The 19,115-nt window shown below is 41.9% G+C and overlaps 1 protein-coding gene across 5 annotated transcripts in view; it reads right to left on the bottom strand.

Moving 5' to 3' along the window:
• The window catches only part of LOC308098476 (protein NLRC3-like), a 42,877-nt gene extending 24,661 nt beyond the window's left edge, over positions 1-18,216 (bottom strand). For all 5 annotated transcript variants that reach the window (XM_080446846.1, XM_080446847.1, XM_080446848.1 and 2 more), the window contains exons 1-3: positions 18,080-18,216; positions 10,385-10,555; positions 9,734-9,847 (exon numbers count right to left, since the gene is read on the bottom strand). In XM_080446846.1, the coding sequence (XP_080302972.1) occupies positions 9,734-9,847; positions 10,385-10,536 (266 nt within the window). In that variant the 5' untranslated portion in view covers positions 10,537-10,555; positions 18,080-18,216. The remainder of the gene's footprint in view (positions 1-9,733; positions 9,848-10,384; positions 10,556-18,079) is intronic.
• Positions 18,217-19,115: the final 899 nt, after the last annotated feature.

The raw sequence follows: 19,115 nt of genomic DNA, 5'->3' as shown, positions 1-19,115 counted from the left end.
CATGCTGTGTTCATGATTTGAAAATCAATCACAAATTTGATTTGTTCAAAACAGAGCAGTCCTGCAAACTTTGGAAGCCATTTTTAGCCAATCAGGATGGAATATGAACAATCTGGGAGACCCATTTTGTTTAATGACTATAGAGATACTGTGTACCGATTCATGCTATAAAAGGCCCATGTGAAATATTTGGGGCAGAGGTTCTGCTCTGGCATCCAGGGAGTGTGTGTGCACAGTTTCGCTGCGATCAAGCCAGTGGTGACGGAGATTAGCTGTACACAGACATAATGACACGGACGGACGGACGGACGGACGGACGGACAGACAGACAGGGGGTAAAACATACTCTCGCCAGGCCGAAAAGAGACAATAAGCGGTCTCACCAGTTCAGTAGAATGTCCCGAACTTCTTCCCTTTAAACGGTGAGTAGGCTAATCAGTTATGTGGCCATAGCAATATTCCACGATAGCTTTCAAGAGATTAATAATTAATCAAACTGGACCAGGTGTTCCGTGGACTCCATCTTGGTTTGTTGTCTCTCGTTAGTTTTTTTGTGGGCCGGCAACTTCCGCATATTTTGTCAGTCATTCCACAGACCCATCAATCAATCAATCATCTTGCCACACCAATCAGAGAGGTGTACCCTCCCTGGACCCAAAAATGTACTACCAATAGCTTTCTTCACCAATGTGTTCTTATAGGTTTCTAGAATCACCTCTCAATTAATGCAAAACCAAATCCTCGTGGAAAATCCTGGAGAGCCAATCAAAGTTAAGGAGCCCAGAGGGCTTGGGTCAGGGGTGCTGAATCCATTCCAACCATTATTTTTGAGTAAAAATGTCTCCCTGGCCATCTAATATTGGTATATTGGTTATTGTTAAGCTGTAATGTAAAGCACAGTGTATAATCAACGGTAGGGGATTGGGGTGTTGTTGAATTGATTCTATTCTGAAAAATAAAATAAGAAAATATTGCTAAACACTTGATAAGAGTGTACACCTACTGTGCACATGCTCAGTGGGATACACTGTCTGCATGTGGGGAAGGAGCGGGAGTGTTGCATCCTGGCAAATATTTCTGGACGATTTTAAGGTATGGTAGTTTATCTACTTTTTGGCATTTATTTTCCTCTGCTGGCAAAACTTTTGATTACTGTGAATTTAGAATATCAATTTTGTCTAGCCTATTGCTTACATTGAACAACCATTAGTTAAACAATCATGACACTTGTCTCTTAGTAAGCAGCAACATGGAAGAGGATTCGGTAGCTTGTGGCTTAAGGTGCTTCAGCTGTGGTGGTCCTTAGACTGAGATTCAAAAGCTCTCAAAAGTCACCCAAAAAGGCTATGCACAGATTTTGTCTTATTCTTAGAGTGTGGATGATGCAGCATTAATCAGAAGACACAACAACGATGCTGTCAATGCCATGGTTGGATGGTTGGACGAAGTAAACCCCTTCAATAATATGGGACAGGAAGACCCTGGTGTCTTTCTCTACAGGGTTTAGTAGCTCTCCCAAAGACCTAGTAAACGCGGATCAGGCAGAGGAGATTGGCAGAGCCACACAGGCCAAGATGGATGGGAAAACTGTTCTTGATACAATGCAAGTACAAGGTCAAGTCATTAGCAACCCTCAGATCTGTCCCGAAAGTGAGTGGGGAGAAGCTGGTTATTGACTCACTAAGGCTCTTCAACCGCCTCATCATCATCTGTAAGTGTGAAGTCAAGACCAAAGAAGCTCTACTATTTGAGTTGACGTCAACACCGATGTCTCTTTTTGACAAAAAACTGAAGATGCGAAAGCCAGACAAGGCTGCCCTAGCAAAGTTCCTGAAGGCATTTGTGGAACCTGTCGAGCAACCCCCATGCCCGAGCCTTGTGATTGATGGTGGTTGGCTTCTGCACAATGTCAAGTGGGAGGCTAACCTTACCTGGAAGGACATCGCTGAGAACAACCTCCGGTTTGTGAAGGCCATGGGGAGCCAGCACCTCCGGATCACTGTGGTCTTTGACGGATATGTCAACTCGACCAAGGACCATGATCACGTCAGACGTACAAAGCATGGATGCTGTGACATCCAGATTCGTCCAGACACCCAAAACATTATTCCTAGAGAAAGGTTCCTTGAAAACAAGAGTAACAAGGCCCAGCTCATCCTGCTACTTGCTGAGACATTCAGTAGTATGGAATTTGGAACTTGGACTTTGGAATCTGTGTACAGCAATGCTCCGATGATGCAGACACTTCTATCGTCCAGGCAGCTCTATGAAGCAAGAGAGTCCGCTGTTGAGGTGAGAGCTGAGGATATGGACATCCTGGTTATGCTCATTCATCATAAAGCAGACCACTCCGTCTTCATCACAGCAGCAAAAAATGCATCTTACGATGTTGCAAAGATCCAAGAGGCCCTCCCAGAGAAATACAGGAAGTATCTGCTCTTCTTACACAGCTTCTCGGGCTGTGATACTGTGTCTGCATTTTTGGGTTTTGGCAAACCAACTATTCTACGTAAACTCTGCAAGACGGACCAAGCCGAGACAGCCATGGACGTTTTTCTTGATATCCAAGCCCAGAAAGATGCCATCATCACAGCCGGCTGTGAAATCTTCAAACTCATGTACCACGGGAAACCACCAAAAGACTTGGGGGACTTGAGATTTGAGATGTTCAGCAAGCATGCTGCTGCTGGGAATATCAGACCAGAGAAACTGCCCCCGACTACAGCAGCTGCAGCACAATATTCTCTCCGGGCATATCTCCAAACCAGAGACTGGCTACTGCTACAAAGTCCATCACTGGATGTCCTCAACTATGGGTGTAAACTGGGAGAAGGCTATGCACCAGTCCCTACCACACAGACCCCATTGCCCCAGACTATCTACTGAAATTCATCAGCTGCAACTGTGAGGGAGACTGTAGTACACGCAGGTGCTGCTGTAAAAAGCAGGGGGTCAAGTGTATATCTGCTTGTGTAAAGTGTAATGGAGAATGCAAAAACATCAACCAGGCAGATCAGAAAAGGGGTGAGGAAGATGAGGAGTTGGCTGAGTAAGACTGAACTGCACATTTATTTCTTTACATTTTTCTTGCAATATGTAATAAGATATGTTCCTATGGAAAATGAGTAGTTTTTTTTTACTCAAAACTAATAGGAAACTAATTGGAATAGATTCAGCACCCCTGAAAACCCCTAGTTAGACACCTCACAAGTTAATTTGAGACTTTTCATTTTTTTTTTTTCACCCAAGCCTTCGGGGCTCCTTAAGTCCCCACATGCAGACAGTGTATCCCACTGAGCATGTGCACAGTAGGTGTACACTCTTATCAAGTGTTTAGCAATATATTCTTATTTTATTTTTCAGAATAGAATCAATTCAACAACACCCCAATCCCCTACCACTGATTATACACTGTGCTGTACAATCACACAATGTACAGCATAAGAATAACCAATATACCAATATTATATGGCCAGGGAGACATTTTTACTCAAATAATGGTTGGAATGGATTCAGCACCCCTGAAAACCCCTAGTTAGACACCTCACAAGTTAATGTTAGACTTTTAATTGTTTTAAATATTTTTCACCCAAGCCCTCTGGGCTCCTTAACTTTGATTGGCTCTCCAGGATTTTCCACGAGGATTTGGGTTTGCATTAATTGAGAGGTGATTCTAGACACCTATAAGAACACATTGGTGAAGAAAGCTATTGGTAGTAAATTTTTTCACAGATGGTCCAAACATATTGCTAAAATTCCCTAACTACTACGCCAATCATGTGAGAGAGATCTACAAGCTATGGGGCAGAGACGCTATGTGCCATACATCGTATCTTAGCAACAACGAAAGCGCTCACTCTCATTGGTCGTGTCATGCTGAGGACAGTTTCCAGACAGCAGCATTGCAGAGAGCTTGCTGTCGCCATCACAGTCAGACACAGCAACGACGACAGGGCTCTGTGATAGCTGTGCGAGCTGAGCTGGACAGCATAATCACCGTCATTTTCTAATAAATCGCCCTGTCATTCATATTGTCAAGACTTTTAGGTCACTGCAGCCTGCTACTAATGTAACAAATGTTTGTGTCCACTACTGTGATAGCGTTTGTTGTATTTGAATGATTAGTGCCCAGGGGTGCTTAACATGAGCCCTTAGCATGTGGCTAACGCTAACAGACTTTCAACGTTAGCATGTAGCTAACGCTAATGTGGTTGTCATGCCTGAAGCGGCTGTGCAATCACTTTGCCAACAATGCACGTTTGTGTGGTGAATGTTAATATTGCTGCTCAGTTAGTCCATTGTAGATGGTGTATGTTGTGGGCTTGTGTGTCTTGTGGAGAACTGTGTAGCTCCACAGCAACTCCAGTAACTAACATAATGGCAGGACCGCCCCGTGCAACCCACGTTTAGGCTGCATTATGGTAATGTAGTCATTTCAGATCATTTCGGTCCGATTAGGGCAGTGGTTCTCAACCTTTTCAGGCCGCGCCCCCCCCCCAAAATAATCATATTTGAACTGGGGACCCCCCCATTTTGTTTGACTCCGTTCCACAAGTCAATATTGTGAAAATAGCAGATCTACAAGCTCACAACGCCTCACGTTGCGAGGCGTTGTAAGCTTGTAGACCGGCTATTTTCAAAATGTTTGCCTCTTTCTTATATTATTTGACAATTTGGCCAATGTTTTATAGTATAGTTTGTTGACTACTCTTGTTGCAGTAATGGTATTTTCCTTAACTTTTTTTAAAAATTATTATTATTTTGTTTTCGGTATTAAAAAGGTCAAATGTCCTTAAATTGTAACTTCACTATCACCTGGGGACCCCCCCAAAATCATGTGGGGGGTCCCCACCCACAGGTTGAGAACCACTGTATTAGGGGAGAGTCAGTGAGAGCTGGATAAACGAGGTAAAATGTGTCAAATGGAGTCTGTACGGCTGTCTATAAATGAACACATGACATCGGTGGGAGAGGAAATATTGTGTCTTTTGGACAAACAGCACCGTGGTGCTGATGTTTGTTGTGTGAAGCAGCTTAAAGGGACATTTCACCCCTGGAAGAACTTACAGTCACTCAATGTTAATAATATTTGTAGTAGATAACAGTAGCAAAATGTTTTAATTTGCACCCTATGGCCAGACAAATTATGAAGTCTGTGTGTTTGACTAGGGTTTGAATGGACTGCTGCATTACTACAATGACCATAATGCTTTGGTGCACTGCCGCTCCTTGTGGGGAGGAGAGGCTGCTTGGGGGTGTGATCTATAACAACAACAACAAGCATGCTTTCCAGTGTTCTGCAGTGTTGCCATGTCTGCTTATTATAAGCGGCTGGTTTCTAAAATGTAGTTGATATTTGGGCTTGTTTCCAAATGTTTTGATTGTTGTTTAAACCAGTGGTTCTCAAACATGTTCATGTACTTTTCCACGGACCCTCATCTGTGCACTGCAAGCCAACATATTTGCCAGGGAGACCCTACCAAAAATGTGTTGTTAAAATGTTTAAAACATATTCCACATTTTGCACTTTTTTCCCCTCAAGATTTTTTGGAAAATAGCAGATCTACAAGCTCACAATGTGTCACATCGTTACGCGTTGTGAGCTTGTAGATCGGCAATTTTCAAATAGCCCATGTCTAGGTTTAAAGTGCTCTTGGCCTAGGTATTTTCTTTTGGGCTTGTTTTCATAGACCTGGTTGCTTATTTCTCTTACAAGATCTGGCAACACTGAATGCTGAAGACTTCATGAATGTTACGTTCCGACTTTTCCGACTTTTTTGTCTACCTTTGGATCACAAAACTCGACATCGAAGCCACGTTCTTTCTTGGACCACGTGAAATCTGCCTCTTGTTGAACCAGTACAGTTGGACCAGTACCCATTGCAAGTTTGCTATATCTACCAGGAGGTAAACAGTCCCATCATCACCGTTTCTCTGTTGCGCCAGCAAGGTGAAACTATCTGTCTTTGCTGCTGTTGTATTGTGTTCTGTATTGATTTGATTGTATCTTTTAGCAAACTATATATATCATGTATAAATTAGCATAGTAACACTAAACGTGTGTGTGTGTGTGCGTGCGCGGGTGCATCATATTTGTTTCAACATTCCATCCCACCATGTAGACAGTCCGGTGCTGGTGACGTGACGTCCATCTTCTACTTGGGAGTCAGGACATCCATGGAGATGCGGCATAGTCAACAATATAATAATAAAACAAAACGTTTCATACTCATGTCATGTGTGACTCCTTATTTCTGAGAGCATAATGTTTCACAGGACTTATAGAAAACATGAAGTGCATTACTTTAGAATAGATGACATGCTAATGTTCAAATACTCTTGTCATATAGCCTAAGTCATGTAATTATGTACCATTCTGCCAAATGAAAGACCATCTTCTATCATGAAACAGTTCAAAAGAACCCTTATAGAATTGGGGGTTCACATTTTGTCATTATAAATGCTTATACAATGTAGAATATACCATGATCAATGAGTAGAGCAAGCAGTGTGTAAATGTAACCGTTTTATTTAGAAAAATAATATATACTGTATGGCTGTAGTCCCAGGTCTTCATCAGCAGTTCCTTCATTTTTGCAGGCTGACGACACAACATTCTGTCCTGTCATTGGAAAGAACACATTAGATTAGACTTGTAGTTTACATGGATATCATCCGACGTGATACCTAATTTATTCTTAGTTGCATGCGCACCAAAAATAGCAGACCTACAAGCTCACAAAGTGTCGAGTCAGCGACGCGTTGTGAGCTTGTAGATCTGCTATTTTCTGGACCCGACGAGGCGACGACATCATGAAATTCAGTAGCCCTGAAACATGACAGTCATGACGGAGCTTCAACCTGGTGTTTGCACTTTCTACATGTACAGACCATACATCTACATAAACGTTCAGATTTCAAATATAAAGTGACCTCATGCCACGGATGTTACAATTTGAATCGGGTGGGTCTAAGTACCAGTATCTTCCGTATTGATGAGAAAATGGCCACCGTTCGGATTTAAATGTTTTTTTATTGAACAATACGGAAGATACGGGTACTTAGACCCACCCGATTGCAATTGTAACATCCGTGGCAACGGGGTAAGAACTTTATATTTGAAATCTGACAGATGACAGATTTCTGTAGATGAACGGGCTGTAAATGGAAAAAGTGCCAAAACCAGGTTGAAGTTCCGCCATGACAGTCATGTTTCAGGGCTACAGTCAAAGTAAACAATAACTAACTTTCCGTATGCACGCCACGGCTCCACAAATCCAATGATAAAAAGATTGATGCCAGCACTCACGTTGTGTCCCTGTATAGAATAGGACAGGCTACTGTGTATGTTCCACCAAGAATCATCCCCGACGCGTTGCTGCTCCTCGTCCGCCACAGCAGCTACTGCTGCCCGCCTGGCTGCGCAGCAGCCTCCTCCTCCTCGTCGTCCCTGCGCTGCGGCTGTTCTTTGGCGTACTCGGGTTCAAATAAGTAACCCTGCTGTATTTTGGAATCCGAGATAATGTAAAAATAGTCTTCTTCCTCCATGGAATGGTCGGACTTTGATATGTTTGCAGACGCCATGATTGTGCATGTGAGGTAGCTAATGGGAGTGGCCGAGTGGGGAAAGAAGGTTGAACAAAATGTTAGGAATACACCCTCGGGGACGATCCTTTGAGCTATGGGGGTTGGTTTGGATTTGAACTACACCTGTAGTCACCTGCAGTCATGTAGTGCGGACATAAGGTGAGACATGCAACTCTGGCGTCATTTGACGCCAAAGTTGCATGTCTCATGGATAAAAATCTAAAAACACAGATAAAACACAAAAAACACACCAGGATCATGTTTATGGGTCCTATACTTCCTAAAAATAGGGGTTTTATGCTAAATCGGCGAAGTGTCCCTTTAATGTCAGAGTGTTTGTGTTGGAGCGCTTCAGTGCGGCTGCAGAGTTCATGTGCAACCTCTTCCAGAGAGAGAGAGAGAGACACTAGAAACTCTGCTGGAGAAACAAAAGACACTGCTGGACATTGACTTTCATATGGACATTGATCTACACACTGCAGGTATGTCTGTTACACACACAACATCAAACTACACACTACAGGTATGACGCAACGTTTGCATTCCAGCCAGCATGCCAACGTAGTTCCCATATGGTTTCAAGGTGGGCTAAACCATATGGACCCCATGTCGGCAATGTCAGCGGGATCCACTTGAGTCCCAACTGGGATGCCCTTGTGGGACATACGTGTGTTCTACCTGGGCCTTAGGTGGGCCCCACCTAGGCAATTCTATGTGGGGCCGAGGTGGGTCTTAACTGGGATGCCCATGTGGGCTATAAGTAGGATCTACCTGGCCCTTAGGTGGGCCCCAACTAGCCACGTTTATGTGGGACCGAGGCGGGTCCTAACTGGGTTTGCCCATGCAGGCTTTAAGTGGGTTCGCCCTGGGCCCTAGCTGTACCCCAACCAACCAGAGTGCAGTGGCCATCGCTCCAAATGTTGTGATGTCACATAAACAAAATCCAAAAATCACACCCAGTGTGAGTAAGCGGTGCCTCTGTTTGATGAGTGTGTGCTGTGATTCAGGCGGTACAAATCTATTTGATGTGTGGGCGCTGGTATTCATAAGGTACTACTTGATGTGTGGGCGCTGGTATTCAGAAGGTACTACTTGATGTGTGGGTGCTGGTATTGAGGAGGTACTACTGTATTTGTGCTGATTAGAGCAATGGTAACCAAGTTATGGCCATTTGAAATGTTAGAAACTGCTGTAGTGCCGCATACAGTATGTGTGCAATTTAGGTCCATATAGTTATTTAAAAGTCTTTATACTACAGTTTGTTACTTTTAAGTACTGTTACTTAAATCAGTTGATTTTTTCTGACATTTGATATTTTTACTAATTTTAATTACTTTTCGGTATTTCTTTTTACTAATTTTAAGTATTTGTACTCTTTTCATCAACTTTTAAGTATTTTTACTAATTTTAACTATGTTTAAGTATTTTTTACTCATTTTAAGTATTTTTACTCAATGTATTTACTTTTAAATATTTGTGCTCACTTTATTTACTTTTAATTATTTTTACTCACATTGTAGATCGGTCGTTTTAGTGTGTGTGTGTGTGTGTGTGTGTGTGTGTGTGTGTGTGTGTGTGTGTGTGTGTGTGCGTGCGTGCGTGCGTGCGTGCGTGCGTGCGTGCGTGCGTGCGTGCGTGCGCGCGTGCGTGCGCGCCAGCCTGTGTGTGTGTGTGTGTGTGTGCATGTCTTTAAGTGGCCCATGTGTTGGACTGTGTCCTGTTTGTGTTTAATTTTAAAAAACTTTCACTGTTAGACCAATTATAACCGGGTTTTAGACGGAGGTCTAATAGCCGACTATGGCTCAGTGGGGACTATTGGCACATGATTCATAGAAGTAGCGGTTTCTGTTAATGACTATGAATGGGTCTGAATGATTTTTTAATACAAATAGTTCCAATGGCATCTAAATGTACACATGTGGTTGTAAGTATATGCTTATCGGTGCTGCGAGGATGAGGGGGTACCTGGAAAAATATCTCCCCTCCAAGGGGTACCTGGGCCAAAACAGTTTGAGAACCCCTGGTGTAGTGTATATTGTATAGTGTGTATATTGTATATAGTGTATAGTGTGTATATTGTATAGTGTTATAGTGTGTATATTGTATAGTGTTATAGTGTGTATATTGTATAGGAGGATTCACATACTCTGTATCTGGAGGTCCAGGTTCATTACTGAAGTCAGGAGGCATTCCTTTAGACCAGTCACTCTTCATAGACACACAGCTGGGTGTTGGAGACTCTGGTCTGTGGTAAAGACTTCTGGAATCATACAAATTATTCTTTGATTATCATGTGAATGAAACTGTCCATTCAAGATTCTTTATTGTCATGTCCCAACAAGTATAGAGAGTGAAATATTTGGGTTTCCCCTCACAATATTGCAGTTACATGAAAACAGAACAAAAATGAAAGAAATAATATCACCACTAAAATGTACTATAAATACAGTACAATACAAGTTGCATAGATGGATAGATCTTACATGTTTTGTTACAGAGATAGATATTCCATAGTTGAATGTATCTGCTATTTCCATGCCTTGTTGTGTTATAGTGTATATTGTATAGTATATTGTATAGTGTTATAGTATGTATATCGTATAGTGTTATAGTGTATATTGTATAGTGTTATAGTGTGTATATTGTATAGTGTTATAGTGTGTATATTGTATAGTGTTATAGTGTGTATATTGTATAGTGTTATTATAGTCTGTATATTGTATAGTGTTATAGTGTATATTGTATAGTGTTATAGTGTATATTGTATAGTGTATATTGTATAGGAGGATTGACATACTGTGCGTGTGGAGGTCCAGGTTCATTACTGAAGTCAGAAACTCTTTCTTTAGACCAGTCACTCTTCATGGACACATAGTCTGCTGGAGACTCTGGTCTGTGGATGTGATGTTTGTCAGGTCCCTCCTCCTCTCTCTCCACACGCTCACTCATCTTTAGGTCTTTATTAAGCCTGTCAGGGTTACATCAATGAAATAGATCAGAAAACACTCACTCATCTTTAGGTCTTTATTAAACCTGTCAGGGTTACACTCAATGAAATAGATCAGAAAACAGGAAATACTGGATAAATGTGCACAACTGTGAGCACGTGAGTCCTTTACACACTTAATAATAACACACGCACGCACGCACGCACGCACGCACGCACGCACGCACGCACAAGTACCAGCATGAACTTGAGAGAGACAGGGAGAGAAAGGCTTAATTCGAATCCGCTCCCTTAAGGTCATAACACACGGCAAGCGGTTCACGCGGGCGTTAACGTTTGGATCAGCGGTGATCGTAAAATATCAATGAATCACAATGATATGATTAATGCTTCTAACTACCTATTACCACAAGCTGTTTTCAACAATTAAACAAGCTGTGTGCTTTAAGGCAGGTACACACTGCAGGACCTTAAAGTGCTCGGGGGGTCATCTGATCGTTAAGCATTACACACTGCAGGAGTTTATTTCTTGACATCGGCTGTCATATGTCGGTTTTCACACTATAGATTGATCCCCGACCAGGGATTACACACTGTAGGATAGTTCACTAGGATGCTATCTCCAGAATCAGACCCAATACATACATTTGTGTTTATTCCAATTTATTTTAATCGACGTAATCCGTGATATGCCTCTCCCCCTCTCTCTCTCTCTCTCTCTCTCCCTCTCTCTCGCATGGCAAGTGCGCTGATTCCGCTGAAGCAGTCAGTGACAGAGTTGCCATGTCCGCTTATTATAAGCGACTTTGGGATTGTTTTTCTGTAAAGTTGCTTGAAAGTGTAGTTGCTTTTTTGGCCTTGTTTCCTAATGTTGTTTGAACCAGTTGTTCTCAAACATTTTCATGGCAAGGACTCCCAAATTAATATTTGTCCGCAGAGGCGCAGCCCTTCTGAAAATATGTTGTGCCATAGACCCTCATACAAGATCTGTGTGGATTTGGAAAATATTCCACAACCCCCCCCAAATGTCTTCTTTAAAAATAGCCTATCTACAACGTGAGCTTGTAGATCGTCTATTTTCAAGAATCCAATGTATTTGTATATAGGCTTAAAGTGCTCATAGTCGCTTTTTTTGGGCTTGTTTTCACAAACCTGGTTGCTTATTTCTCCCGCAAAATCTGGCAACACTCACTCACAGACAACGACACACACACACACACACACACACACACACACCGCTCGCTCTCTGTGTCTTTCTCTCTCTCTCTCTCTCTCTCTCTCTCTCTGTGCAATAGTCTCAAATAAACAGCCCCCCTTTGAGCACGCACGCTCGCTCACTCTCATTCTGTTTTATAATAATGTTTAACTTAATACAGGACTGGACGGTAACTATGCGTTGTGTGTTGTGGTCAGGTCCACCGACCTTCCATAGCCACGGTGGCTGTAATGTGCTCTCATTGGCTGTAGCGTGCATCTCCTCACAGAGTGGTCTCAACTCCTTTCACACTGTATGATATTGTCTGATGTCCTGTCTGCGACAGAGCTGAATATCTAACAGGGTAGTTATCTGAAAACGGTCGGAAAGCCGTCGCAGAGCGGATAATCACGGCCATATCGTCTCGCGGAGCCTTTCACACACAGCGAGCATTAGCTCGCCGATCAAAGGCCGATCTGTGTCAGATCGGGAGATTTTGTCGGCGAGCGCCAAAAAAGGTCGGCGACAGCATTATCGGACCAAATATCCTGCAGTGCGTACATGCCTTAACTGAGTCTTCCAGTTTAGTAGACCTTGAATTGTGAATTTTGTACTTCCATGTACTGTGATTCTCATGTCTTACTAAATAAAAGTACATCAATCAATCAAACCATTATTATGTTTTCAAAAATATCCAAAATGGCAAATTTACATGGTGTAGCCAGCATGACATTTCATCTGAATCACTTGCTGCTTCCAGACACCTGACATCTCCTTGCTTTAACCAACTTGTCAATGTCAGGAACCAGTTATTTTCATAATATAATTGAATGTCTATTATGTGTCACCTATTCGTTTTCTTGCAATGCTGCCCTCTCACTCACTCACTGTTTATGAGTCCATTGTCCAGTCTGTCTCTCTCTGCTTAACTGTGTGTGCGTGTGTGCGTGTGTGCGTGTGTGCGTGTGTGTGTGTGTGTGTGTGTGTGTGTGTGTGTGTGTGTGTGTGCGCGTGTGCGTGTGCGTGTGCGCGTGCGCGTGACAGACAGACAGACAGACAGACAGATAGAGATACATGTCCGTGCTACTAGGCTGACTCCTGTGTGAGGATCAAAGAGTATAGCCATTACAAATCAACTAGTAGTTGAATAGACTGTTAACGAGCCAATCAGCCAGAAGATTCCACAGCTGGGGAGAGACAATGCTTCTCTACAGCGGGCCATCAGCTAGGCAGGTGGGGGAGGGGTGAATGTTTGAAGAAGCTGCTGGTGACGTCTTTCAGGTAGTATAAATTTGCTTTTTTTTTAAATTATGTCCTGGGCCGCATTGGACCCCTTCGCGGGCCGCAAATGGCCCGCGGATCATGAGTTTGACATCATTGGTTTTAAAGGTACAGTGTCAAATATCATGGTAAGCCAATCAGAGGCAGAGTTGGGCAGGTCTTTGTCTTGGCTTTCCTGGAACTACAGCCCATAGCAGCGTGACGGAACTCTCTCTGGCCTCTGGGAGCAACCAGAGAGAGAGAGAGGCACACACACACACACACACACACACACACACACACACACACACACACACACACACACACACACACACACACACACACACACACACACACACACACACACACACACACACACAGTTGAATTGAGGCATGAGCTTGAGAGAGACGGGAGAGAGAGAGAGGTAATATTCAAAGTTCTCCTTCAGTGTTCGTACTTTAGATTAACCAAGCCTCTTCTGTATGAGAACAAGTGGTTCTAATATGTTGTATAAAACACTTTAATAACATAACAGCAGACTCCACAAATATGCAGAATACACAAGTATGATTACCTTACAATTAGCCTCTGTAATGTCAGAGACTTGATTAATAATCAATAGATGGAAATAACTTTATACTTGACTTTTAACCACTTTAATCCCAGCATCCCTATTCTGGGGGGAACATTCACCAAAAATAGCCGATCTACAAGCTCTTTGATTTGATGGATAAAGAACGCACCAAGTACAGTGCAAGTCTAGATGGTCTAAGTAGTTAAACTGACGTGATGTTGATACATTCCAAATATTATCAAAGTATTCTCTGGCACCGCTGGACTTGACCCAGCTTTAGAGAGATAGATAGAGAGAGAGAGAGGGGGGGGCGCAACATGTTGTAATCACAGAGTATAGGGTGGGGCTGAGTCTGACAGACAAAATTCCTCTCATTATTCAGTATGTCTGAATCACATCAACCCTAGCCTCACTATTCTGGAGCAAACATTAGGCAAATAAAGAAAAGCTGATCTACAAGTTCACAACACGGCCAAATATATCATTATTCTTTACTGGTATGAAACTCTATTCTGATGTAAAGTGGGCTTTATATTCCTTTGTGACCCGATGCCAACTTTCAAGACCTCCTTTCTGAACAACTTTATTCCCTCTCCTCTCTGCCTCTTTTTAGCCGATCACTAAAAAGATTGACAGTTCAGCGACATGAGAGCCAATCAAGAGGAGGTGAAAAGACATGAGAACCAATCAAGAGGAGGTGTAAAGACATGAGAACCAATCAAGAGGAGGTGAAAAGACATGAGAACCAATGAAGAGGAGGTGAAAAGACATGAGAACCAATCAAGAGGAGGTGAAAAGACATGAGAACCAATCAAGAGGAGGTGAAAAGACATGAGAACCAATCAAGAGGAGGTGAAAAGGGCATTGCAGAATCAGAATCATCACAGTAGCCTGGCATGGCCATACTAATATCACTGTGTAGATATTAGTCTGGAATCTCTGTGTGGAACCTGCATTTCCAAGGGGCGGATACAAAAAAATGGCTCTGGTGAAAAACTCACCAGAGCCCTTGCATACTGCAAATATGGGGCCAAAAATGTTTCCTGATTGGTGCCCCACAACTTCGGGGCAGCGAAATCCAATCACCACCGAGCGGGGCCAGACTAATCTGCCGAGGGCTATTTTTATTTTCATTTTAACATCACAACATCTAACAGTACAGGTTACAGACCTGTAAAGGTCCATTTGGTTCCATGTGTACACTCTCAGAGTTACAGACCTGTAAGGGTCCATTTGGTTCCATTTGTACACTCTCAGAGTTACAGACCTGTAAGGGTCCATTTGGTTCCATTTGTACACTCTCAGAGTTACAGACCCAAAGGGTGCATTTGGTTCCTGTTACACTCTCATGGAACCAAATGGACCCTTATGGGTCTGTTCCTGGCCAGGGCAGAGAGTCAAACACCTACCCAGACCACCCTGCACACAGAGAGTAACAATCTGGCCATAACATACGTCTCAATACAAGGCTCATGATGTTGAGATCTTATTGTAATATAATTTGAGATAAACTGTCATAGCCAAATGCATATAATCTGTTTGATTGTCAAGTAAAAAAAACATTACAAAAATATATTAAAAATAAACGAAAAAAGTTATGGAAAAATCATGGCCCCATCACGCATTAGAATGTCCTTCTAATGCATGAGGGGTCGTGATGTCACTCTCTGTTCCTAAACCATGAATATATTGACAAAGGTAAAGAGTATCTCTACACATTCAGTTATGGCCGCCTGGCCGGCCCTGAATGTCTTTACTGTCAGAGATATGAAGCAGAGACACATTCAGAATGTCTTTACTGTCAGAGATATAAAGCAAAGACACATCCTGAATGTCTTTACTGTCAGAGATATAAAGCAAAGACACATCCAGAATGTCTTCACTGTCAGACATATAAAGCAAAGACACATCCTGAATGTCTTTACTGTCAGAGATATAAAGCAAAGACACATCCTGAATGTCTTTACTGTCAGAGATATAAAGCAAAGACACATCCAGAATGTCTTCACTGTCAGACATATAAAGCAAAGACACATCCTGAATGTCTTTACTGTCAGAGATATGAAGCAGACACACATCCAGAATGTTTTTACTGTCAGAGATATAAAGCAGAGACACATCCAGAATGTCTTCACTGTCAGAGATATAAAGCAGAGACACATCCTGAATGTCTTTACTGTCAGAGATATAAAGCAGAGATACATCCAGAATGTCTTTACTGTCAGAGATATAAAGCAGAGACACATCCTGTCCACAGTGAGTGAAAAATGACCCTAACACACCAAGTGTCACTATTTTTAATAATATTAACATTTTTTAAAGTTAAAAAAATAAAACTATCATATATTTTTGGAAGTGTGTTCTAATGTTAGTCTATTATAGCTAGATAACATCATTATCCATTGTATTCATTATAGGAAATGTAATGAGTGAATTTTGTCATTTTCATAATTGAAGACGAGATATTTTAAGATGAAACCCTAACCCTAACCCAACATAATATTTTAAAGTGTTTACATGGATATGAATGCATAACAAGTCAGCTATGACTTGGGAGAAAATAATAAATGAAAATATATATATTTTTATTGAGTATTTTGGCCTGAGTTAAATCACAGGTCAAATTTGACCCACTAACACCACAAGTGGATGCAGGTTTCTAACACAATGCGAGGGTTAACCAGTGAATTAAAAAAACAGGGCAAGTGAGACATTCACCGTTATATGTGGTTGTCAAACATTTTCAGGTCAAGGAACCCTAAATTAATATATATTTTGCCGGCGGATCTGAAAATATTGTGTGCCAGGGCCCCACATACAAGATTTGTGTTGTTAAAATGTTTCAATAATATTCAGAAATTGTATTTTTTTCAAGATTTTCCTTTTGAAAATAGCAGATCTACAAGCTCATAACACACACCATACCATATGTGTCCATTGCCCACTTGGACCACAGAATAAAAATACATACATCACAATGCAGATTGTGTTGCTTCATACAACAGAAACATCACTGCACCACACCTATGTGTCTAGTAAACAACAGAGGGAGAGAGAGAGAGAGAGAGAGGGAGGGAGGGAGAGACCTAGGGAGAGGGAGGAAGGAGCACACAGCGCACAACCAACTTCCTCTGCTGTGGTCACGTGATTTACTGTAAAACTGCAGAGGAGAGTAGAGAGCGAGAGAGGAGGGAGGGAGGTGGGACCTAGGGAGAGGGAGGGGTTTGCACACAAAACAAACATCCAACTGTGGTCATGGTTTACTGTAAAGCTGCAGAGGACACTCTTGTTGAGTGACTCACACTGTGACAAATGTCACACTTCTAACGTATATCATAGAGGCTATTTAACTCTGACTGATATTGTGTTGTGTAACTTATAGCATGGTTTATCTAACTCTAACTGACATTCTGTTGTGTAACTTATAGCTTAGTTTAAATTACTAACGTACAGTGGACGTGGTGGGAAAAGTACTCAAATGTTTTGCTTAAGTATCCATACCAAAAGTAAAAGTACAGAAATGTTTGAAAATTGCAGATCTACAAGCTCACAACGCATCACGATGCAACGTGTTGTGAGCTTGTAGATCGGCTATATGCACATAGCCTAGTTATAAAACAGGACTAAAGTGGTTAATGTATGTTTTATAATGTGATAATTTATATCTGCACAGTAACTAGTAACTACATTTTTCAAATAATTGTAGTGGAGTAAAAGTACAATATTTGCTTCTGAGATAGTGGAGTAGAAGTAAAAGTATTGGAAATTGGAAATACTCAAGTAAAGTACAAATACTTAAGTACAGTACTTGAGTACATGTACTTAGTTACTTTCCACCACTGCTAACGTATGTCTTCCATATGTGTTAGTGGTGACATCATGACAGAGAGAGAGAGAGAGAGAGAGAGAGAGAGAGGGAGAGTCAGAGAACATAGCAGCAGAGCTAGCTGTAGTATACAACCCTCGTAGACGTATTTATGATTCTGACGTCTTCAATCTACGAGAGTTGTAGGGTTCACGCCCCATGGAGACCTGGACTTTCTGCCGTCTGTGCCACAGACGGCATTAAAACACTTCTTTATTGAAAGATATGGATTATTACATTAAACTACTACCCCGTAGAGCCAGTTAACATTTGGGGCTTGGGGTTAAGCACCTTTATTTTCACATGTGTACATGTTTGGAGTGTCTACGGGGCATATTGCAGAAAGTCCAGGTCTCCATGGGGCGTGAACCCTACAACTCTCGTAGATTGAAGACGTCAGAATCATAAATACGTCTACGAGGGTTGTTATACTACAGCTACAGCAGAGCTATTAAGTAAGAAGTGAACCGTTGTATGTTAAACTGTCATGAATGAGTTGTTCTAGTCATATACACTGCAATCAACTATACAACAACACAATAAAACACATTTCACCCACTTCTTTACGTCTGTAAACTTGTGGTTGATTCTTAACTTGTATAACACAAGACTAGAGAGATTTGCTGTAACATATTGTTCAAAACACTTACCCTACATTAGTCTGTAAACTTTGATCCGACGTCACAAAATGTGTGTTCAGTTCGCCGTGTTGTTGTTGTGTCAAAATGGTCGATCAAAATACTAACATTTCCTCAAATTCCTCATACCTGGTGTGTCTACAGTTTCCTCTTTCCCTGTAAACTTCAACATGGGGGGAGTCACTGAGGATTCAGGGTAATGAGAAACCATGGAAGGACTCTCCCCTTCTGTTTCTAGGTTGCTCCTGCCTCTCCCTCTCATACACACACGAGCATGTGACACACACACACACACACACACACACACACACACACACACACACACACACACACACACACACACACACACACACACACACACACACACACACACACACACACACACACACACACACACACACACACAGGGGCGGACTGGGACCAAAGTTTCAGCCTGGCATTTTGCCCGGTATGCCAATTTCAACAGGCACTTCTGGAGAAAATAATGCATACAGGAGAAGTGGATATCCACACGCTATTACTACTGATGCCCCCATGATGATTTTATGAATGTGCAAGCTCTCACCGCTTTTTTAGACACTGGAACTGGATTGGATTGAATATCTTACAGACTGCAAATTATACAAAAAGCAAGTGCCCTCCTCACTCCTCAGCTAATCTAAAGCCACATATCAACACCACTACCCTTTTCCCCCTGTAGTGCCCACCCATAGTGTTTGTATTTGTTGATGACATGTGTTATTGTGTTAATTTTGTACGCTATGTTGATGAATTGAATACATAAGACCACAATGGAAACTAGTACCCAGGACTTTTTTTTGTGTTATCCTTTTTAATGTCTTACTGTACATTTATGACTAATACAGTATTCAATCAATCAATTATATTAAATGGCTGGTTTTCTTTTATTACTGGCGCATTCATACATGTAGCCTACAGTATATTACTTCAAAGCAACAGAACGTCCTGTCTTTACACACATTGATTGTAATCAAAACTCAAGTTAACTTCAATATTATGGTCATGGAAACAACTGTAGTAGCCTGTG

This window comes from Gymnoscopelus braueri (genome assembly GCF_963280865.1).
Source record: "Gymnoscopelus braueri genome assembly, chromosome: 13".
NCBI lineage: Eukaryota > Metazoa > Chordata > Actinopteri > Myctophiformes > Myctophidae > Gymnoscopelus > Gymnoscopelus braueri.
This window is presented reverse-complemented; position numbering and strand designations above follow the sequence as displayed.